This window comes from Podarcis muralis, chromosome 12, assembly GCF_964188315.1.
Source record: "Podarcis muralis chromosome 12, rPodMur119.hap1.1, whole genome shotgun sequence".
Classification (NCBI taxonomy): Eukaryota; Metazoa; Chordata; class Lepidosauria; order Squamata; family Lacertidae; genus Podarcis; species Podarcis muralis.
In genome coordinates, this window is record NC_135666.1 from 53,035,520 (window position 1) to 53,059,885 (window position 24,366).

General features: G+C 39.7%; 1 protein-coding gene across 20 annotated transcripts in view; it reads left to right on the forward strand.

The window, feature by feature from the left end:
- Positions 1–24,366, forward strand: part of ARPP21 (cAMP regulated phosphoprotein 21) — a 242,753-nt gene that overhangs the window by 118,088 nt on the left and 100,299 nt on the right. For 13 of the 20 annotated variants that reach the window (XM_028751232.2, XM_028751230.2, XM_028751234.2 and 10 more), the window contains exons 2-9: positions 6,354–6,529; positions 8,314–8,474; positions 9,208–9,249; positions 9,735–9,818; positions 13,387–13,537; positions 16,522–16,600; positions 19,298–19,357; positions 20,316–20,456. In XM_028751232.2, coding sequence (XP_028607065.1) covers positions 8,352–8,474; positions 9,208–9,249; positions 9,735–9,818; positions 13,387–13,537; positions 16,522–16,600; positions 19,298–19,357; positions 20,316–20,456 — 680 coding nt within the window. In that variant the 5' untranslated portion in view covers positions 6,354–6,529; positions 8,314–8,351. Of the gene's footprint in view, positions 1–6,052; positions 6,077–6,141; positions 6,263–6,353; positions 6,530–6,577; positions 6,692–7,496; positions 7,729–7,839; positions 8,003–8,313; positions 8,475–9,207; positions 9,250–9,734; positions 9,819–13,386; positions 13,538–16,521; positions 16,601–19,297; positions 19,358–20,315; positions 20,457–24,366 lie in introns of those variants that run through there. The other 7 variants (XM_028751235.2, XM_028751228.2, XM_077916472.1 and 4 more) reach the window with 7 other exon arrangements.

Here is a 24,366-nt window from a genome sequence, read left to right on the forward strand (position 1 = left end):
GGGGCCTCCCACTGCCTCTGCGCTACTTCTGTTCTCATTCTGAAGCAAAGTTCTTAACCAGAGGTACTATTTCTGGGTTAGCAGAGTCTGAAACCTGAAGCGTCTGTAACCCAAGGTACCACTGTACGTGATTTTGGGTTTAGACACAATGCCTGGAATGTAACCCCTGCATAAGTTGCGGGCTTTCTGTATAATGAAACTTCATATCTAACCAGAACCTTTTCCCCAAATGCTAGCAACTGAGACAAAGTACCGCTGATAACACTAAACTGTGGTTTGGCACTAAATCGTTCACTTTCCTCTCCCGCTTTCTTTGGTCCAGCTGTGAGGAGACTGGATATTTTTGCTTCTGTTGTAAATTAGATGCCATTCATCATTATGTCTGAACCCTAAGATGTGTTTAATTTCAAATAAAGTTTAGAGGAACAAAGCAACTTTGTGAGCCCTGCTTTAAAGCTGTCTTGTTTCAGTCCAAGCCAAGACTGAAAAACAGTTTGTCCAGGTTCAGAATGAAGGATAAGCTGCTGGCGGTGCTAGAGGAGAGGTGAGCTGGTTGCTGATGAGCCTGAGGTTAATTTGTGTTATGGCAAATCACAGTGTAGCATTACACCCAAATGAGGCCACTGTTTGGGTGATTCTTTCAGCTGAATTAGGTGTATGGGTTTTCTTTGATATATGTACCTGACATACGTGGAGTCATACCCCCACGATATACTGGTGACCCCGAGGTGTCTTAATGTTTTCTTCTGTTGGGCTCACTTGTTTGAGTCACCTTTTGAGCAAGAACTACGTTAAGACATATCATTTCTGCTGCCTGGGCATGGCGCCATATCAGTCTGGATTAACAGGTGGAAGATCACTGATGGAGAGGCAGGATTCAAATTCAATCAATTGAATTTGAAGGGTGTTTTCTATTTAATCATTTGCCATTTCATTGCCCCAGCAGGCATATTATGCAACCCAGAGCAGCAGCAAACAACCAGATGTTGGGGTGCAATCAGGCCAGAACTTTATTGACTGCAGTAGGCAGGGGTAAGGGTTGGCATGGCAGCATGGCCAGGATCAGTTTATCAATCCACCCACCCCTTGCTGGTGAAATGTGCTCCACTGTGGCTGGACCACATCATACCCATTTCATAGGAGTCGCCCAGTTCTAAACCCCGTCATGGTCCAAGCCAAGCTTCCAAAGTTTCACTAGGCAACCAGAGTGAGGAGTCCAGCCAGCCAGAGACCCCAGCCTGAGCTTGGGACATGCCATGGCCAATCCTCCCCTTAGACCCCTTACAGGCGTCCCACTTCACTGTGTTAATCCTGCCCAGTGCACTTATACATAGACAACATTATTCCACCTAAGGAAGCCATAAATGTTCCTTGGGGAGAAGGCAAAACAATCCGAATTGCTCAGTGAAGGATCTAACATGAGGGTGGATAGCTCACAGGGCAAAACCGCCCCCAATCCAAAATAGCCTACAGGAGAAGTTTCTCATTTGCTGCTTGTCAGGCCCTGCTGGGTGTGGTGGTTAAGAGCGGTAGACTCGTAATCTGGGGAACTGGGTTCGCGTCTCCGCTCCTCCACATGCAGCTGCTGGGTGAGGCCAGTCACGCTTCTCTGAAGTCACTCAGCCCCACTCACCTCACAGAGTGTTTGTTGTGGGGGAGGAAGGGAAAGGAGAATGTTAGCTGCTTTGAGACTCCTTCGGGTAGGGATAAAACGGGATATCAAATCCAAACTCTTCTTCTGCACCACTGGGAACAGCTGCCCTGCACACATTGCACCTGGAAGGTGGCTAAGTGCAACTGTCTTTCCCAGACATTTGCTTTAACATGTAAAATCCCCCACCGAATGGGCATGTAGACCCTCCCAGAAGAGGATGTGTCCAAGAATTCCCAGACTTATGGCAGCCCTATCTTATGGTAAACTTTTCTTTTTCAAATAAATAACTGTGGGGGAAATATATTTGTAATTATCATATTGCACAATACAGTGGAGCCTCGGAAGCTGAACGCCTGTAAACTCGAATATTTCGGTTCCTGAAAGGTTGAAAACCGGAAGTGATTCTTCCGGGTTTCGAATGATTTTCAGAAGCCAAACATCTGGTGCTGCTTCTGCGGCTTCCGATTGGCTGCAGGATGCTCCTGCAACCAATCAGAAGCCGCACCTAGGAAGTCGAATGTTTTGGAAGTCAAATGGACTTCCGGAACGGATTCCATTTGACTTCCAAGGTACGACTGTAGTTCATTTGTTCAGTTCATTTTGTTTTTATATATATGTTGCAAGCCACCCAGAGTGGCTAGGGAAACCCAGTCAGATGGGCTGGGTATAAATAATAAAATTATTAAATTATTATTATTTGCTTATGGAGGCAAGTCCCTACAGCTGTCACCCTGAACTATCTGAACCTAGACAGCACAGTTATGTTCCATCTCATGGAGACAAGTAGTCTTCCCATTAATGTTTAGTAACCCTAGTTGAGATAATTTACCTGGTTTTTTGAGGTAAGGCAAGACAGGGCAGTTGTATGACAAAAACATTATTTAATAAAAATTCAATTATTATTTGCTTTATACATGGCATGAATATGAGTAATTCTGATGGAGCTTGACATTATCATTAGCATTACCAGCTCAATTCTATGCATGTCTACTCAAAAGTAAGCCCCATTGAACTCAATGAGACGTACTCCCAGGAAAGAGGGTAAAGGATTGTGGCACATCCCCAATTTGTGGGTGATTTACCACTTCCCAAGTTTGCTGTGGCCAGGACAGAAGATGGTGGGGGTTATCAAGGAAATTTTGGATTCAAGGCCACCCCAGATAGATAGATCCATTGGAATATTGTGGTCCATGTCACCTGTAGGAAAACCACTAGAAGTAGACCTGTGCCTATCAAGCTTTCTGTGGGTCTACCAGTGGCCATTGGGATGAATGGGTTATACTGTTGGCAGAGTACTTCCCCACCAATGGAGGTGCAGATATGCCTCATTCTAGATCCCCTCAGCCAGCCTTCAGCAGGAGTTTGAAGGATTGCTTTAAAACTAAGCAGTATTTTGTATATATTTATTTCAAAATTTGTAAACATAAGGATAAGCATTTAGCAAATTTGTAGTGTACTTTCTGAAGCAGTATAAATGCACTTTTAAGCTTTAAATAAATGTGTTTTAGGTTTATAGCAAGCAATTAGTCTGCACTTTTACTTAGTAAGAATCTAAATAATAAATGGATTTTTTTTATTTAAATCAATTATTTAAATTGGCCTTTTTGCTTGGTGATTTAGATCAGTGATTTATACCCTAATGAGCTTAGTGCTGGGGAAATCAGGATTGTTAAAATAAATGTGGAGATTATTTATATTATTTTAACTGATATGAATATTTTATTTTTATATTGTTGTAACTCACCCTGGTGCACTATGGTGAAGGGGGATCAAGAAGAAGCAACAACGAATTGATGATGATGATGATTTGTGACCCATTGAAACTCTATTGAGTGATGTACAAAGGCAGATGGGTGCAATGGTGTGGTTTTGGAAGATAGATTAGTTCTGAGTTTTAAAGGGGGGAAAGTTGGTAGGTTGCAAATAACTGAACATTAATCCAGATTCACAAAACCAAATCACTATGGCAAAATTCTCTGAAAAGTAAGCTATAAATAACTTTACCACATTTTTAAAAAGGCTTGTGTGAATTGCCTTCAAAGCTGTATCTACAGAATTCAATGGCACTTAAACTGATTTTTGGGCAGGCATGCCTGCTTATGTCATTTTTAAAATCGCAACTCAATGTACTGATCTTAAATTCGTTATTTAGAAGCAAGCCCTATTGATTTTAGCAGAGTTTAGTTCCAACTGAGGTACAATCTGATGTTTGTATGCACCACTTGGGAATAAGCACAGTGGGACTTACTCCCAGGTAAAGATCATTCTACATGGTTGGTTGGGATTGAAAGTACCAAAACTCATGAGAAGTTTGATCCCATCCCACCTATAGCTCCTGGGGCACAAGTAGATGCAAATTCTTAGCCAGAGAAAGTGACACATTGCAGCAGTGTGAGCACTAGGGATAGGATATCATGGAAATAGAAGTGTTGAAGGATGGCATGTTGATCCTTACAAAACGGGGAATAACTCTGTACTTGCTGCTTGATAACCTAACTATTTGGAAAGGCCACAAGATTAAGCTTTGAGTTTCTGGATGGTCAAAGAAGCTAGTTCACTTAAAACAGATTTTACAAGCAGTTTGTGAATGTATGTTTCATATACGATTCTTATACACGATACTCGCTTTATGTTTTCTCTCCAGTGAGAATTGGGGAAAGATAGCCACAGTGGAAATAACATATTATTTTCACATGAAACAGTGTATATTTTGGAAACTCACTGAGGAATCTGTTTCTTGCATAATCAAAGCATTTAAATGCAGGTTGAATTGCAGTTCGTATCAGCAGTGCATGTTTCCCCATCATGAAATACATGTGTATCGTTGTTGTTTTAGCTAACAGGGTTAATCGTATTTTGAAAACTGGGCCCTGTAAATCTTAATAAAGCCTTATCTTTAAAAAACAAAACAAAACATAGACTTAGTAATATTTTTACCTGATGCACCACTTCCGTGTGTTTTCACTGACATGGATCTGTGGAATGCCAAAATAGAATGCTTGCTGCTTCTCCAATATTTTATATGCTTTTGAAGAAGTCAAGGTGTCTTTCTGGTTATAAGGCAGTGTACTCTGGGTTTGTAGTCCAATGAATGGCTCGACACTCATTCAGTCTTAACGTTTTATTATACTTCTTTCAAGCAAAACGGAATTGTTTTATTTGGCGCCATCAGCAGCAAACAATCAAGAGCTTGTAATGTCTTTGTGAGTTTATAAGGAGGCACTAGCACTTTTACAAAGACCTTTGAATCTTGGATTGCTTTATTAAACGGCTCTTGAACAAACACTCCTTATTCTGGTCCAGCATGGAAGTCTGTTGATGGATTGTGCTTTTTGCAATTATTTTTCTCTGCCTCTTGTCATAAAATCAGGGAAGCACAATGCGGATTTTATTTTGTTTTCTTTGGAGCTGGTTTCCAGTTCATTTTCTTACTATTTGGTAGGGTGTTGTTGTTTTTTAGCGAGAAAGGACAAGCAGTGATGAGTTAATCTGTAATTGGTTTGTTCTCAAGGTGCTGCAGCCACTCCCATTGCTTCAACATTAAGGTTTTTTCCCCTTCGAGAACAATTACTGTGTTGCTACTAATAAGTTTCAGCCAAGGAGGGAGTAGTAGATAACATTTATACTGTTGTTGCATATAAAACAGAAGAGGTGAGAGAAACATGGCAATTTGTCTGAGAAGCTCTCAGCATAATAAGAGATTAGAATATAGATTAGGGGAAATAAAAACTCTACTTCGTAACAGTTATTGAAATATTTTTTTGCGCTTTCTTTGGACAACAGAACTGGTGCACCTTACAGTTGTTGCCACTATTCACAATTTAATCCCGTTCTAGGAACTGCTGTGCATTAGTGTTACCTGGTTCGTGACATCTCTTTTCCTAAAGATTTAATGAAGGTTTAAGTGGTTGGGTTGTCAGATTTTCAGTCAGTTGCCAAATCCAGCTCTTGAAAAGGCAGCCATGATATTTAAGTACTTTGTAAATGTTTCTATTTTCCTGTTAACCTCTCACTTTTCTTTTTAACCAAATGCCCATCTGGTAGCAACATTCGGTATAAACATAGCGTAATGCATTTTTGAAGCAACTGTGCCTTCTGTCTCTCTCCCTAAGCAATCTCCCCCCTCTTCACATCCCACTTCTTCTGACTTTCCCCTAATTTCCATTGCTCAGAATTGTTAACTCTCTCTTAGCCATTTTTAATGGCTCTATCTTATTACAATCAGCTCATTTATACCTGCTGCTGAGGTCACTTTAGGAAAGAACAGAAAAGGAAGAGTATTAATTCTGAAAATTGGAGCTTTAGTTACAGCAGAGACATTATTATTTTTTCTTTCGTGACAATATTGGTTTCCATTGAGGCAAAGATGAGCCTTTTTTAAAATGCAAAGTGCTAGAATTCACCAAAAAGGTTAAAACTGAAGTGAGTAATCTTCGGCACATAATATGCAATTGTTAATTTTAGCTCCGTGCGTAGGAGCTGTTATGACTTGAACAGCCGGCTCTAGCCTTCATTAGAGGAGAAGCTCACAGTTTTTTGAGACAGGTGGAGCCGGATCAAGCTGTGAAACTGATTTGCTTGAAGCTGGTCATTAGTGTTAGAAATCTGGTCTCTATTTTATCTTTTAAAACCCTACCATGATTATATCTATTATTATTATTGGTATTTACTTTTTGTCTTCCCTCCCCCTCCCCACCAGGTTGATGACGATGATCTGTCAAACTCTTTAAAGGAACAGCATGGAGATTGGCACTCTGAACTGTTAAATGGGGTCATGGGACTCACATTGTCATTGATCACTTGTGTGGATTTAACCAGTGAGGAGCAGCATCAGCAACTGATAGAAAAGCGTCAAGAATTAACACAGCACTGAAGGTAAACAGCTTCTTTTTGTTATGTACCCATTGGCAGAAGGAGGTATAATTTCTGTGGATTTGTGCCATGCCCATACAGCCACATCAGGTCTGTGAGCATGTTGCTTTAGGTGTACATCTCTGGAGTGCATACCAAGCAACAGGGATAATGGTTAAGATTCAGGTAACATATGGTGTTATATTTGAATTTATGAGAAAGAATGGCTTCATTTCAGATATGAATGCTCTGCAAATAAACGGTTCAGCTGTAGGGGAAAGTGTGTGTGTTCCGAGAAAAGAAAATGTAATAACATGACAGTATAACACAGTAGCCTAGATAAAGAATGGGTTTATTTGATTGTTACCAACCTCCTCTCTAAATCATGCAACTTTTGCCCCAGTGTTCACATATAAAGAAACAAAATATATTGTAAGTGTTTTTTGGGGGGGAAGGGGGTTAAAAAATAAAAACAAAACATTCATTGTTCAAAGCCCCAATTCTTTTCACAAATCATGTTCCCCTTGAAAATTTAATTATGGAACAAGACCCTTTGTGATCTTTCTGTTAAACTTGACAAAGTAAATGCAGCCAGGATAAATGTATACCCAGTTTTCTGATTTTCTTTATTTAAAAAAACAACAACCCTCAATGCACATTGTATTTTCCTTTTGAAATAAACAAAGAAAGGCGGCATCACAAAGATCTATTCAGTGTTAATTGCAACCTGCGAAAGAAACAAGATGAAGACTCGATTTATCTAATAACCGTTATTAAATTGCGAGAAGGGCAAATACTGAAACCTGTTTTGAAATAACTCCTCTTCTCTTCCACACTTAATTTTCTTCTTAAGATTTCTCTCTCCAAAAAGTAAAACAAAAAAGGCAAATTGGGGGGGGGGGGTTAGGAGAAGAACAAAAAGTGCTAAATTATTCATGAGATACATCTGACAACTGATCAGTAGCGGAGGTGTTCGGAGCTGAGGGGGTATTTCATGGGGAGGAAGAGGGAAAATAATAATAGGCTTTAACTTTGAAAAGCCGTATTGAGCTCCTGTGCAGCACACTAATGTGAGCTGAGACCAATGCAGTTAAGATATCTTCATCAGAGCTTCCCTGCCAAGGGCTTCCAGGAGGATTTTTACTGTGCTGGAGAGTGACATGGAGTTTGGAGGAGGCTCGTGATTTTTTATAATGGAGCTGTCAATTTGAGGGCTTGAAATGGTGACAATGGGGGTTTTATTGCCAAATTTAGAATTAATGTTTATGTTGAGTTCCTCTTCATCCAGGGCTTAATTTCTCCCTTTCTTGTAAGGAGTGCTTATAACCTTGTTGTGTGTACACAGGGGGAATGACTGACTGGTAGAGGTGTGGATTAGTTGTTTTTTCCATTTTCCAAAAAGCGATTGACAGTCTAGCGGAAGGTCTGGTCTGCTTGATGCCTCCCCAACAGAAAAGCACGCATAGGTTATCGTTTATTTGGTCCATCACCTACGTGGTAAAAGAATTCACTTCCATCCCACATCCCTAGCTGTGGGACAAAAAGGGTAGGGGGAGGAATTTCACGTCCGTATTTTCTGCCACAATGAGTACTTGAAAGCAAGCTGTTCTACTTGTTAGCTTTTACACAATTCAACGTTCACCTAGAATACTTCAGCCCATTGCCGTCTGCTGAATTGCATTGCCCTAATTCTTGAGTTCCTTGCTGTGCTTTGTTAGTTCATCATGGAGGAAATAAAAATATCTCTCGTGGGAATCAGATGGCAAATATCACCTCCTATTTTGTTTTTTAATGTCTTGACCTTTCAGGTCATCAAATCTTGTTCTATTAATTTCTACCTGGGAGAATGTCTGAGCAAGGTAAAACAGAAGAAACTGGAAGCGAGCAAGACTCAGCCATCTCCCAACAAGAGAATTGCATCCTTAACTCAGAGGTAGATGAAAAAGATGAAAATGGCAAATCAGACCAGGTAAGAACAAAAAGTGACTTTTCCGTTAAACTACTGGACTTTTTAAAAGCAATTTTGTCATTCTTTAATTTTTAAAGACCTTCTCCGCACCCATTTTGAGTTGGTATGGCATGTCTTAGATTTTCCCTTTCAATTCTGGAAGATCTGTATTTCTGTTAACTGCATTCGTCATTAAAATTGTTGCGTTGTATGAACACAAATAAATGCATATCAGATCAGTTCCTAGCTATGCAAAAAAGAGGAAACTGCTTATATTGTGAGAAATCCATTGGGAAACACTTATGATAGTGGAAAGGAGGAAGAAGAAAATAGTTATCAGCACCACTGTGTATAGATAGAACTTTTGCAGTGCCTATTGTCTCTGGCTTCAGATTGCTATGAAAAAAATTTTTTTTAAAAAAAAAACAACAGCAACAGTAAAATGCCACACTGATTTGAATTCTCAAGGAGAGATGAAAACAAAGGGGTTTCAGAGGGTTTCTGTAGACTTGTGTTGTAGAAATAATGCTTTTATGTGCATATAAAAATGGAAATGATTGTGGCTAGTTACCACCAGTGATATTAATGCTAAGGCTCCTTAAGGAGTCATTTTAAGGTCCACAAGTTACCAAGTTACCTGACAATCACCACATGAAACTGGTACTTCATGAATGATTTAATGAACTTGCTGCTATTCCTGTTATGCATATTTTCCACCCTTAGACATGCATAATTTGTCACTTGCTGTTTGCAGAAACGAGGTGCTAACCAGAACCAGCAGAAAAAGAGACTCAAGGTAGAGATTTTGACTACTTTCTCGGAGTCAGGATAAACTAGCTGGGGGTGGAAAGATCCATGTATATATCATGAAAGCGTATTCCTATTTTATTCATTCGTGCAATAGTTAGTTACAATAAGGTTAGTGGACTTCCTTGAGTTATTAGCTATTTACTTTATACAGTGTAAATGCTTAAGATCCTTTTTCATTTGAATACCTGCATTTTGGTGGGAACTTCCATTTTATATTAAATTATGCATAGGGATTACATTATTTGCAACCTTCACTATATCTTGTGTTCTACCTCATGCCATCCCAGCAACACAGAACCCCATGTCCGTGAAACAAAATTTTCCCTACTTTGAGGTCTATCTCTTTACTTTTTATTTTTTGAAACACAGTGAGGAAGGCTAGTACACACACACACACACACACACACACACATACATACACTCACACACACTGGTATTCAAAAGTGATTTCCTTATTCTTCTATATTTCAGTCAGGAGGGAAGGGTAAACTGGTCCGAAGTCTCGCTGTCTGCGAAGAATCTTGCCCTCGTCTGGAAACAGAGAATGACAACCAGGTATCTAAGACCAAGCCATTAACTGCATGGTTAACTTTTCATGTGCATGATGGCATATTTGGGCTTTAACTGCATTTACTGATTTTGGGAAACCAAAATCACCTTTCACAAGAGCATACTTTATCATTATTATTTTAGAAGTTGTCTGGTTTTTAGCGTGTACTTATTTTGAAATAAATGAGTAGCTCTACAGTATGTCACAGGGTGTTATTTGCTCTCTTTTTTTTCCAGACCCCCTGAAAATTTCAACAAATGGAAAAGAATTCAAAAGAATTCAGATTAATTATTTTTTAAAAAATTTAAAAAAAGATAGAATTGTTATTTTCTCTAAGGCTATCTCTTGTAAGACTACACCAGACATAGTTCTGAGTTCACTCTGGCATCTAAGTCATGCAAGGTCCATGTATCAGTTCCCCGGAACCTATTTCATAGTAACATCCAAATTCTTGACACTTTTAAGTCAGAATGATCTAAAAGACAGTGCATTGTATTCCATATGGTTCATTCTTCTGATTCTTGGTGCCACTTTTCCAACTGCAAAGCATGTGTTTGATTTAGTCTGTATTGGTGTTGTATACCATTTATTCCAAAGAAACAAATATATGGATCAAATCAGGAAAATTTGATCTAAGAGACTTTAGAATTTTGCAAAACCTTTCTTCTACACTTACTGCAAAAAAGAAACGAAAAAGAAATAAAAGCTTACATTGTCTGCTTATAAAAGCAAATTTATCAAGAACATAAACCAAAAAAGTAAGCTTCTTGCCAGTATTTCTTACTTGAAGACTCAGACATTATTTGAAGAATGAGATCAGCCATAGAGAGGGAGAGGAGACAGAAAACGAAAGATGAACTTTTGTTAGCACAAAATAATTCTCACATTTAAGTGTACTTTCTAAGACTTTCCGCTACTAACTTGAAATGAAACATATCAAACTCTCCTCTTTGGACTCTTTACTACGGAGGGTTTTATTTTTTTGAAAGACCAAAAAACCCACCACCCCATATCTTATTGCGCTGTGGGGTTTTTGTACTTTCTCGCTGCTCTACAATGACAGTTTATGCAGTAGGACACTAGATAGATTATTTTATGAGTTGTGGGTAAATATTTTGAGAGGGGGGAAAACAATACTATGACACATTGACTCAACTTGCATATAAGAAATGTATGGCTTTTGTTCTGCATTTTATTTGTGTTTTCTATCGTTTTAAATGGAAACTGAAAGGAGGAGAATATAAATATATCGCAGTATATTCAATGTTGCATGGTAGTTACTGATGTACTCTGCAAAAAAAAAAAGAAAAGGAATTTTATACACTTCAGAGGCTAGCAGGTTTGGAGGTAAAGACTAGATACCTCTTCTCATGGTGCAATCCTATGCATGCCTACTCAAAACTAAATCCCATCGAGTTCGATGTCACTTCTAGATTAAGTGTATATTTAGGATTTCAGCCTAAACTGCCCACAAGGCAAGGCAGAACAAGGTTGGGATTCACATTTCTTCTGGTTCCTGCCACTGTTTCGTCCAGTACTAGGGAGAATGATTTGAGTATAATGTAAAGAATGCAGGGATTAAAATACTTTCTGCCACCAAAGTCTCCTCTTTAAGGGTTATTGGCTTTTTATGATTCGATGGGAAGTATACTTGATTTAAAACTTTATAATGATTACCTTTGCACTAGGAAAGTTAGAGCTGTGCTCTCCTTTTTGAGCTGACTGAAGGATACTGGAAGGGTTAGGCCAATGGAAATTGTTTCTTTCTTTCTCTTTTTCTCTAAGTTAATTTGGATTTTTTTTCCCTTTGTTAGTTTATTTTAGCTGTTTACAAAGCACAGGGTCTAAATTATCAGAGAATGTATGGTACATTGCCAGTACTACAGATTGTACTACAAACCTAATGTTTGTATTATATTTAAAAATTTGCCTTGATTTTCCTGTGTAGGAAAAAAAATCTTGTTACCTGTATTACTTGATCATGAAAGCTTATCTGATCGCACACTTTGTCCTTACTTTAAAGGAATGTTGCCTCTAATGTTATGATATTGGTTTATCAGTGTATTATTGCAAACTGAACATCTCCTGTTGTTCGCTAAACTTTTCATGTATGAATGTACTTATCAACGTTGTAATTTTACTATTGAGTAAAAATATCAATAAAAAGTGAATATAAGAAAAAACCATAGATTGTTTTCACGACTCTGCAGCACTTCTGTGTGTGTTTATTTCAAATGCAATGAATATGTAGAAATGGTATGTTATATGTTATGGCACAAAGTATATATGCTGTATGCTTACATGTCTGTTCTAGACTATATGTAAAGTCTGTCTTCCTTTCCATCCCCTCTAAAAATGCAAGTGCACTATAACTATCATTTTGACTTCAGGATAATAGAGCGTACATAGCAGAAGAAATTCTAATTGTTTCCCTTAATTGAACAACACAATTGCACTTTTATCAGCTTGCCAGATTACTTGCAGGGAGTTTACCGCAAATTCAGACAGAGCTACTAACTATAAACCATGCATTTTCACTGTGTATTTCTCCCCAATAATCTTCAGTTCAATTCACTATACCTTCAGAGTCACGGACCGTAAGTTAACATAAAGTTATGTCCACTTAAGCTCCAGTGATTTCAATGACAATTATGTACATAATTGTCTACTGTATTGGGTTCATAAACAGTTAAGCTCCCCCTGCCACCATTCACATTTTATAACATATTCCCTAAGAACTACACTTTGGGTTATATTGAATGCTGGTCCTACTCAAAGTGGACCCATTGAAATTAATGAACATGACTAACCTAGGTCCATTTCAATGGGTCTACTCCAGGTAGGACTGGCATTGGATAGAACTCATTCAGATATATTTTAATGTGCTAGTTGATGGATCTAGCAATATGAGATTAATGTTAACATTATTGGGACCCCATCAGTAATACATATATTTATAGAAGGTGTGGACATCTGAGTTATTTGTAATCTAATATGCAGACTTAACTGCTGCACTTGACCAGCAGCAAGTTCTAACTTCTTAATTCTAAGTAGGTGTCACCAATTTCCTTATATCAATTTTAAACAGAAATAAATTAAGTGTGCTTAGGTTTTAGGTGCCTCAGTCCTCGGTCCATTTACTTTGAAAGACATTACCTTGATACCAGTGGAACGTATTTTATACCTAAGCTTTTGATCTTAAGATTTTAGTTGTAACCCCCTCATTCCTGAGTACTTTTCCTTAGGCACTTTTACTTAAAAGTGCTTCCCACTGAGTCCAGTGGGATCTGCTTCAAGGAAATTATAATTAATCTGAAGCAAATAAGTTAGGATATATTCAGAATTAAATCCTAATCCTCTGAGGTATATAAACGACATAAACTATATAAGTAGCAGGAGGCAAAATAAATACCGGGAAGCAAAATTTGTCCCTAAGAGTACAATATTTTTTTCCTAATATTAAGTTCACAGAAGACAGTTTGGCTTCAGCTTTTCTAAGCATGCACTTCATAATGCATTTTGGAAGCCAAGTTTCCTGAATCTGGCCCTAAATTATTATATTTTTTTCAACAGGAATCAATACAACTGCAGCTTTCAAGTTTCCCCAGCCTACAAGAAGAGGATAAATCTAGTAAAGATGACTCTGAGAAAGAAAAAGAAAAGAATAAAAACAAAGAGAAAGATAGAAACAGTGAAAAACCCAAGATAAGAATGTTATCAAAAGGTGAACAAAAATATTTAAGTCGTTATTCAGTCATCTATCATAGTCACGTATGAAGACGTTTTTGAATGCAAGAACGTATTTGCTTGTTTTTGTTGCTTATATATTTGATATTCTGTATACGTCTGTGGGATTGTAGTGTATGTATTTGTTTATGCATTGTTTGTGGAATATATGCAGTATGTCTACATTGTCTAACGAGCCTGCACAGTTTCTGACCCACAAACTCAAATGCAAAGCCAATCCAGGGGGCTTCATTAAACACTCTGGTTTGACTTGCTGCCTGGAACTGCAAAGCAAGGGAACTGTGAAGAACTCTGCTGGTCCTAATATGTGGCCAGTAGTCTCTGTTCAGACTGGAGGGTCATACATTCTGCTAACTTCAAATTTGAATCAGTGACTGCACTAAGAGGGAGGATTAATTATTCTGCTTTGGGGAGGACAGTACACTTGTTCACTCACCTCTTTTCCCCACTCCCACCCCATGTCCCTGGAATGAGATCAGTGTTGGACCTTGGGTTTGGGCAATAGCTCCCTCCCCTACTTCACTGTAGAGAAAAAGTAACCACAACCAAACCATATAGGGGCAGCTTTCATTCAGTGTGTGTTTGTATGTGGTGCATGTACACAATTATTGTATGTGATTGCAAGGAGCCCACTTCAAATACTGCATGAAAATGGATGTGAGAATAGCTACCCAATTTTGCTAACACATGCCATGCCATATAATTTGTTGTTAGCGACACACTACACTCTAAAGCCAATGTCCACATTTTCATGCTGACTCAGATCCATGATCATTATCAGCAGTTGGGTGGAAGGGCAGGTGCCTACAATGAGTTCTTCCCAATAAGTAGAAAGGGGAAGAGTGGGAGCTTTTGCAACTGCAGATATTTACTGTATTTTTCACTCTATAGGCTGCACCGGACTATTCCCCCCCCCCCAGCCCCAAAGAGCAAAGAAGCCAAGACAGCGAGTGGGATCCATCCGGCTGGCTGTCTTGGCTTCCTCTTTAGCCACGCACAACCTCTCCAGCCAGAGAGGTTGCAAGCGGCTTCGTTTTTAGCCATGGGGCTGGGGCGAGGGAAGCCCAAGTTTCCCCCGACCCCAGCCCTCAGAACGGGTCCAGGAGAGGCGGCGAGATTGCGCGCAACCTCGCCGCTGCTCCCGGAGCTTGCGGGGCTGGGGATGGGGGCTTCCCCCGACCCCAGCCCCCAGAACAGGCTGCGTTCCGCAAGCCTTTGGAGCACTTTGGGAACTCCCGCCATGCTCAGAAGGCTTGCGGAGAACAGGATGCATTCCACAAGCCTTTGGAGCGCAGTGGGAACTCCTGATGTGCTCAGAAGGCTTGCAGAGAACAGGCTGCTATCCGCAAGCCTTCAGAGCCCGGCGGGAACTCCTGCCGGGCTCAGAAGGCTTGCGGATAGCTGCCTGAAGCCCAGGGAGCGCAGCGGCAGTTGGCGCTATGCTCCCCGGGCTTCAGGCTTCAGGCTGCCATCCACAAGCCTTCAGAGTGCTCCGAAGGCTTGTGGATAGCTGCCTGAAGCCTGGAGAGCAAGAGGAGCCGGTGTGCACCGACCCCTCTCGCTCTCCAGGCTTCAGTGAAAGCCTGCATTTGCTCCATAGGACGCACACAAATTTCCCCTTCATTTTTGGAGGGGGAAAATTGTGTCCTATAGAGCGAAAAATACGGTATATCTGTGCAAATAACCAGAGTTGCTGTATGGAGGGGAAGTTATCACTGCTCTTGCAGAGTCTTCCAGATGTGTTGAGTGAGGTCCAAGCACAGAAACCTGTTGCTAACAGAGCCATTGTCTTTTTATATTTTGTTCGGAAATTGACGTAAGTCTTAAATATGAGTTAATATACAATTAAATTGCCTGCCGCATTTTAAATGTCACGCATGAAATGTGCAAGATTATCAACAGATGGCTGGTTTATTTGTGGTTATCCAATCTTGCCCTGCTTATTTACAGTAGGTTTTTTTGAATGAAGTTTTGTTCTCATCTCTGTGGACAATGTTAGAAATCCATTGCGAAAATATATAAAAAAGTGCACTTCATTGCTATCTACACATTCACACACGACACTGCTTCCCAGTGTTGCACGATGCAGATTCTTATTCATATCCAATATCATTCTATTGATACCATGCAACAAGTGGCTTGTAATGCAGTCTGCAAGGCACTTTGCCAGTGTAATGACGTTTAAATGCATCATGTGACATTATAATGGGTGCTTTATGGATTGTCAAAAAGGGTGTATACTTCATCAGCGAATGCAGTAAAATGAATCAGTCTGGCTGAAGCTGGACAGAATATTAAAAAAACACCTTGCTGTCTTTGGTTATTTGGGATGTGAAATATCCCTCAGAGAAATGAGCTAGTCTGTGTAAAAGACTTCTGTTTTCTTCAAAATTCAGTTCCTTGAGTAGAAGTCTCCACATTCACACTGAAATTTTGCTCAAAGTGAAATTCAGTACAGTTCTAGATGAACACATTCATAAAAGGGTCAGGGGAAAAATCCCACATTGTGTCCAGTCAAATCCCCAAAGTGGTTCTGATTTGCCATTTTGTCTTTCACATCTGTTTTGATTTTCTATCTCACTCATGCTTGCCCAAACAAAACTAAATATGTCCAAAACTTGCCTGGTATTTTACATACACATATGCACAATATTAATAGTTCAAATAGTTTGAAAGGCTTTAGATGGATCTATACATCCCTTGTATTATTCTAAAGCACAGCACTTTAAACTAATATCCACTTGTACTTGGGGCTTGTAGCTGTTGGTACAGTGAACATAAAGAACGGGTGCCCTCCCACTGTTCTGTGGGGTATTTTTTCCTGATGCAAGTCACAGCCTGCATGTGTTAGGTATTCTTTCAGACAGCTGGAGAAGGAGAAGACTTTCCTCCACACAATGGCTTTAATTTTTTTTTTAACCTTAAAAAAAATGAAACTATTAGTAATGTATGTTTTTTCAGACTGCAGCCAAGAATACACAGACTCAACAGGCATAGATTTGCACGAATTTCTGGTTAACACATTAAAGAATAATCCCAGGTAAGTAGGCCTTTTTTGTGTGTGGCTTGAGAACTTAGCAATGGGGAGCAATGTGGTGTTAGTCCTAGAGTGGTCATGGTGTGGAAAATAATACCTATGCTGCTATGAAAACATATTGATTTTTAGCACAAACCCCTATAAGTACTCCATAAGCTTTCCCTTTCCCCATAGTTTAATTCCTTTCTCAGGGAGTTAGCCACATCCATCCACACACCTCTCTTCCAAGACATGCAACACAGCATCTAAAAACCCACAGCCATCTATGCCAGTGTTCCTCAAATATAGCCATACTGCCAGATGTGATGTGCGCACTGTCATGGCAGCTCCTCAATGCTCTGTCATTAGTTAGCCAAAATCAACATCAATCACAACCATCTGCGATCATGTAATCACACATTTTTGACAATACAAAAAAAATTCCTTCCAGTAGCACCTTAAAGACCAACTAAGTTAGTTCTTGGTATGAGCTTTCGTGTGCATGCACACTTCTTCAGATACTGAAGAATCAGTATCTGAAGAAGTGTGCATGCACACGAAAGCTCATACCAAGAACTAACTTAGTTGGTCTTTAAGGTGCTTTTGACTATGGCAGACCAACACGGCTACCTATCTGTAACTATTTTTGAAAATGTAAGGCTAATGCCCAGTGAACATAAATGGCCGGTGATAAGGGGAGCCAAGTAAAAAACCCCACACAGAATTATTCAAGGCTTGTGTGTTTGGTGGAGTTAGGATTCAGAGACCTGGTGGGGACAGGCAGAGAGGTTTAGAATACAGATACCCAATAAGGAGGAGCCCAGCTTATAATAGTTGTTTCAGATCCCAGGATAAGCAGAAATACTGACTAGGCTTATGTTGTCTGTGTTTTGTCATAAAACTAAACTCTGGTTTAGTGCTACAGGAACGAGCCTTGGGCACATGCACCACACCCCCCACCCTCAGTACAGCATTTGTTTCCTGTTTGGTCAAATCATAGGTGAAACAACCATTTTTACCCAACATTTCCTATTTTGGACATGATGACAAACTGTGATTCGTCGAAAATAGAAGTAAATGCTTTCAGTCTCCTTGTGGTCACACAAGATGATAAGGATTTTGGGGGGTGGGGGGTGGGGGAAGTGAATAACAAGTTCATGTACTGAACTACGGCTTAGCATAGCATATGCTTTCTGCCATTGAAATGGTTAATCATGCTTCAGTCTGGTACCAGCTCTTGAAATAGAATATAATAATCTGCTCCGGCTGCAATGCAGACTAGGTCCTGTGAACATTTTCAGTCTCTTAACTGCTACACCTTAGACACTCTTACACATCAGTTATATGGAGAACCACTGACATAGGTAATCAGGTATCCCTGCATTTAAAGCTCCTCTTTTTGTTTGGAAAAGAAAAATGTTTTGTCCCCACCCCTAGATATCACAGTCCTGTAGAACTCCAGTGAGTTAGGAAATCTTATATCATATGACTCCACATCCAAAGAAAAGACCAATCTGCCTTACTTTTATATATGATCAAAGTTAAAACAACAACAACTCTGTAACTACTATTTACTCTATTAATAGCCCCATTATTATTATTATTATTATTATTATTACTACTACTACTACTACTACTACTACTATACATTTTTATAGTATATCATAATTGATAATGATGAATGAATAAATAATTTTGATGACTTCTGTTTTGATGCAGATTGCAATTTCTAATCCAAGAAAGATTAGAAAACAATATCTAGTTCTCATTTTCTGACAATTATCAAAACATCACTATTATTATCATTATCATTATCCCATGGATAATCCCTCTAGATATTGCTGAACTATAATTTCTATCGGTGTCAGCATGGGCCGTGGTCAGTGATTATGTGAGTAGTGATTTGGAGGGCCATAGACTAGCCCCGCCCTCCTGGCTGTAATACATTATTTCAGAATCAAAATAATGAGGGCTTGGGTGCAAAGGACTATGCACATAAGGAGAAAGTGTATTAGCCTTGTTCTATGGACTCCTGCCGCAGGTGGCGCTGTGGGTTAAACCACAGAGCCTAGGACTTGCCGATCAGAAGGTCGGCGGTTCGAATCCCTGCAACGGGGTGAGCTCCCGTTGCTCGGTCCCTGCTCCTGCCAACTGAGCAGTTCGAAAGCACGTCAAAGTGCAAGTAGATAAATAAACGGCGTTTCCGTGCGCTGCTCTGGTTCGCCAGAAGCGGCTTAGTCATGCTGGCCACATAATCCGGAAACTGTACGCCGGCTCCCTCGGCCAGCAAAGCAAGATGAGCGCCGCAACCCCAGAATCGGCCACGACTGGACCTAATGGTCGGGGTCCCTTTACCTTTATGGATGCCTGCAAAAGAGGTATTGGGAAACTACAATATGTCAGGTGTTCTAGTACAACATGGGTGGCCACCGTGAGCCACTCACGAAGCTGGATTCCTGACCCATCAGTCACCACCACCATAGCCAACGATCAGAGATAACAGGGTTGTACTCCAAAAGCTCCTGGAGGGCCACAGGATTATCAGCCTCTCGCCGTCAGGATGTGAACTGTGATATCTTTACATGTCATAAACAAGTATTTGGGTTTGTTGTAAAGGGACAGAGCAAAGAGACATAATTATTTCAGTAGTTGTAGTCCTCTGCACCCCCTCCCCCCCAAAAAAAACCCTGAGTAGTGATTTTCTTATTATTTTCTTAACAGGGATAGAATGATACTGTTAAAACTGGAACAGGAAATTATTGATTTTATCAGTGACAACAGGTAAGTTAATTTTCAGTATTGATTTCTTGTTTGCTGACTCTTGTCTACTATGCCAGGCACTCATAGACTTTTGTTTTGAGCAATATTATTGCAATATGAAAATGCCAAGCTTTTAACAAAACGAATGTCTTTAGTAATTATTCATCCCTAAGGAATTAGATAAACGTCTTTAGTATGGATCCTTAATTGTGTTGTGCTGGTTTCATTGGCAAATGCCCCCAGACAGTCCTATGTTTTCAGAGCTAAGGATGGAGGCAGCAATTGCTCCAGACCTACAGACTTTTTGGAGACTAAGATTCAAAATGCTCCTCTGTCCCAGTGCAAAGTTTGGGCATTCTCACCCCACAGGGTTGAAATTAAGACAAAGGAGATAACTTCACATATACCCACCAGAACCCTTTGGAGGAAGAACGGGATACAACTAAATAATTACTGCTAAATATTTATTTCTGAGCTCTACTGCTCAAGTTATTTCTGATGTACAGTTACCATTAATTTCAAAGGAGTTTGCATAAGCTATTTGAAATAAAAGGAGATTGTTTGATGCAATTGTTTGTTTGATGCTAGTCAGAATATACCTACCTGCCTGTTTGGGCAAAACACGACCCAGTATCACACTAAACAATTCAATTTCTTCCCTTCAACAATTTTAATAAAGCTATAAGATAATGCAGGTTGTTTTGCTCATAAAAAGCAATAACTTAAAACATTTTGCATATTTATATTTTAAACCCAGACTTGACACATGCAGAATATTGGGATGGATGACTGGGAGAGTTATTGTTAAAGAAACTAATGAAAATAACAGACTTGGCATACCAGATCTGACAACTGGCCATTAACTAATGTTTTAAAAGATTGTGGGTGGTTGTTGCTGTTTTTTTTAAAAAAGTGGACTGCTATTGTTCCATCATGTCAGAGGCTGCATCATATTGAGCCCTTTGACGTTTTGTTCCAGTAATCATTATAAAAAGTTCCCCCAGATGTCGTCATATCAGCGAATGCTAGTGCACAGAGTGGCAGCTTACTTTGGCATGGATCACAACGTGGATCAGACTGGGAAATCTGTAATTATCAACAAGACCAGCAATATGAGAATGTAAGTGCCACCTCACTGTTCTCCTTCTATTTCCCTTTGCTAAGAATCGGTTGAAGTGCATTCCCTTTATCGCATCCCAGGTGTTTTCTTCCTTTGTTCTTTCGTTCTATTTGAGTAATACATATTTTTTAAAATATTTATTTTACCATTCATTCTCATGTGGAGTTTCATTATGCCTGTCCTTGGAAGAGCACTGAGGACATGAAATATGTTGAAGCAAATCAATCTAACTGTTGTTTGTTGATAAGAAAGCTGTGCCGTGCCTCTGGAATGGAATGTTATATTTCCCAGCCCCTCATTACCGCTGTAATGTTGGAGCGTAGAAAAAGTAAATTGTGGACTATTCTTTTCACTTGGAGTACTGCAAACTATTACGTGTAATACTTCTCGAAAGGGTAAATGTATTGTGTGGCATTCCCCTCCCTATTTTCTTTTTACAGGACTCTCCTTTTGAACAATGAGTTCCTTATCTGGTTTCCACTTTTGTTCTTCCAATGCAACGTTTTTCCATATATATCATTACCCTTTCACAGTTGAGAAACTGTCTCTGAATTAATTCACTTTGCATAATAAATGAGCTAAGAGCATCTGTTGTGTAGAAAATGGGCATCCGAAAATGCAAAGAGTTGCTTCTTATATCACTGGGTAGGCAGGAATGCATTCATTTATTTCTTTTTGTTAAAAAAATGTATCTCCAGTTCCACCTCAATAGGTACCCAAGGCAACTCACAACAAGAAGGCACAGACAACCATTTTAAAACGACAATACCACAATACACACTAATGTCTGATGCCTAATGGTACAATCTTAGAGTGCACTCTGTTTATAAGAGACACGTCAGCCTGATCAAGCTGGTTTGCAATCGCTCTGTTGTGTGTGCTGAACTCTGGTGGGTGCAGGTTCTGTTAATTTCAGCGTAGGGAACTGAAAGCTGCTGTTTGATTTGCTACTAGAATTAAAATAAATTAGGCACCCCATGAAGATGAAGGAATTCTGGATGATTTGGTGTCCTTGCTTCTCTAAGAAATCACTGGATGAAGCAGATCATGGAAACTTGTTTTGTCCTGCATGGAATTTCAAGTCTGCATGGAAAGAATGGGATGCTTGGTTCAGATTAATGTCTGAAATTTAGCCCCTATACCCCCTTCACTTATTAGCCCTTTATTGCCTTAGTTCATTAGTTCATGTTTCTTAATTTCTTACCTTCTCTGCTCTTTCCTTCATACTGTTTGCCTCTGGCTCCCTGTTCCTATTTTCTCTGCTTCTTCAAAGTTTTCAGCCTGATCTACTAGATCTGAGTTTCTAATGCAACCCAAACTGACAACTTTCTTTGCAGGACTTAAGAGAAACTGGACTGCAGACATTCTGACAACTTGGTTCCCTGACCTTTGAAATGTGCATGAACATTCTGTAACCATGAACATTCTGCAGCTATGTCACTGGCTCAGCTAATCAAAGTCAGGATAACTGAGGAATTCAATATTTGCACATTTCTATATGAAATGCCCCAGCTTCTCACTTCTCTGAATGTTTCCTTGCAATTATTGACAGTTCTTGCCTTGCGCACACATGGAAATATGTATTTAAGAGAAAACACACACATTTAAATTACTTTGAGAGAGAAAACACACATAAAGGCTTATTCAAAAAAATTTGTAAATCTGCATGCATTGCAAATAGTTTCTTATAGGTTAAGTAGCTTGCAGAAACAACAATTAACAGTGCATAAGAAGCAGGAGTATACTACCGTATTTTTTGCTCTATAAGACTCACTTTTCCCCTCCTAAAAAGTAAGGGGAAATGTGTGTGCGTCTTATGGAGCGAATGCAGCCTGCGCAGCTATCACAGAAGCCAGAAGAGCAAGAGGGATTGCTGCTTTCACTGCACAGCGATCCCTCTTGCTGTTCTGGCTTCTGAGATTCAGAATATATTTTTTCTTGTTTTCCTCCTCCAAAAACCAGGTGTGTCTTGTGGTCTGGTGCGTCTTATAGAGCGAAAAATACGGTATGCTCTGGGCCCAGCAATCATACACAACCATTCTTCTTTTCCTTCACGTCCATGGGGAGGTGGATTATCCGGGGGAGGTAGCAGCAGAAAAGTGTCCAACAGGGGAAGAGTTAAGCATTCCCCAAGTACTTTTCTGTTACCCCCTCCGGAAGTTGCTTTGCAAAGAAGAAGAAGAAGAAGAAGCCTTCAGGCTTTCATCTGCGTCTAACATGTAGTCTTACTCTAAGAAAGTCAGTTTTGGAAATGGTTCTTAGCATACAGCCAGTATATTCAATAGCACATATTGTAGCCATAAAATTTAGATGGATTGCTTCCCAAACAGCACCATTTTCTTATGCTTTAAGGTGACACTAATGTTTTTGTCTAACCGTTGCATAGACTCAGCAGCCCAGGTTTCTTTAACCTTGAAACCTGTTCCCAAAGAACTGCTTGTTTAATTCAAAATTAATTATGTGATATTATCACATACCCACAATTCCTTGACCTAACAATTAGTTCTCTTTTGCCTCCCTACCACTCTATTCCCCTTCTGTGTTAGCTTCGCAATTTTCATGTGATGCTTGGAACAGGAAAGGATACACAGATTCCATGGACTCTTCATTAATGAGGTTCAACTTACTATTATAAGAATGCTACCCAAACTCTTTTCAGACGTTTCCCACAGTTATATTCACTAAACTTATAGGGAGAAGAGAGGGACCTGCTGGTTAGCCCATCCGCAACATACACATATTTGGCTATATGTGTGAACCATATGCACTTATGGGCTCCCTTTGGCTGTGCGTGTATAAGCCATGGATTCAAGTACAATAACACTCTTTTATGCGCATTCAATCAACACATTTATGAAGGTTTGAAAGAGGCTGTAGTGAATGAGGAGTTCACCTATTCTTCAAGCATAATGGTTTTTAGCTAGTGGCAGACATGCCCCCATTCAACTGACCTGTGTGCACTGGAGCTGATCCAAAACGGAGACTGTAGCTTTGACTTCACGCCAAAGGTTTATTGGAGATTAAATGGGTGCTCAAATCTAGGAAGTGGATGGGGTGTGTGAGAGAGCAAATTATACATACCCATAAGCTGAAGGTCACTCTTCTTGAAGCCTTTTTTTGTTTTGTTTTGCTGCCATGCGTGTGCTGGCAATATCAAAAATCCTACAATATCCACACCAAGCACTCACATTTCTTCCCCATTATTCTCTCCCTAGAACATTGCCCTCTTTAAAATGATTCATGAAAATAACTATATGAAAATAAGTAACCCTCCTGTTTTGCCATGCATGAATGAGGTGGAAAATTTGGCCGCCATTCAATAACAACTCAGTATATCTGGATTTATTTATTTACTTACTAGTGTGTTCTCCCATACATTTCATGGAGAATTCTGGTTAAATATAATCCTTCATTTGAAATGAATAAGAAGCCAGTCTCGGAGGGTGGGTGAGGTGTCAGGTGCAGCACCTTATAGATTTCAGAGCCCTAGTGTCCGGAACATATTTGTATTATGCTCAGTTTGACTAGAAGTCATTGGGCTGTGAATCCCTTATCCCGCCCGCCCCCAGTCAACAAAACATTAAGGAAAGGTCTGTGGTGGCATGCCATAAAGTACGACAGGCAAGGGTTGTGCTTGCATGGAAATCCTTTGTGCTTGTTCACAGGTCTCTTTTGCATCCCTGACTTTGGTGTGACTGTATGTTGCATTATCACACAGGCTCTGGGCATCCTTGATGCTCCTCCAGCACCCTAATGCAAAATTATAATGCATAAGAATTATGTTAGCAGAATGTTACATATTCTGTTGTGCCAAATATGTCATAGCTGAAATATAATGTGGGTAGTACTGCCCACACTGAATCTGTTATCCCTTGTGTCAGCAACATAGGGGCTTGATTCACTGCTAACA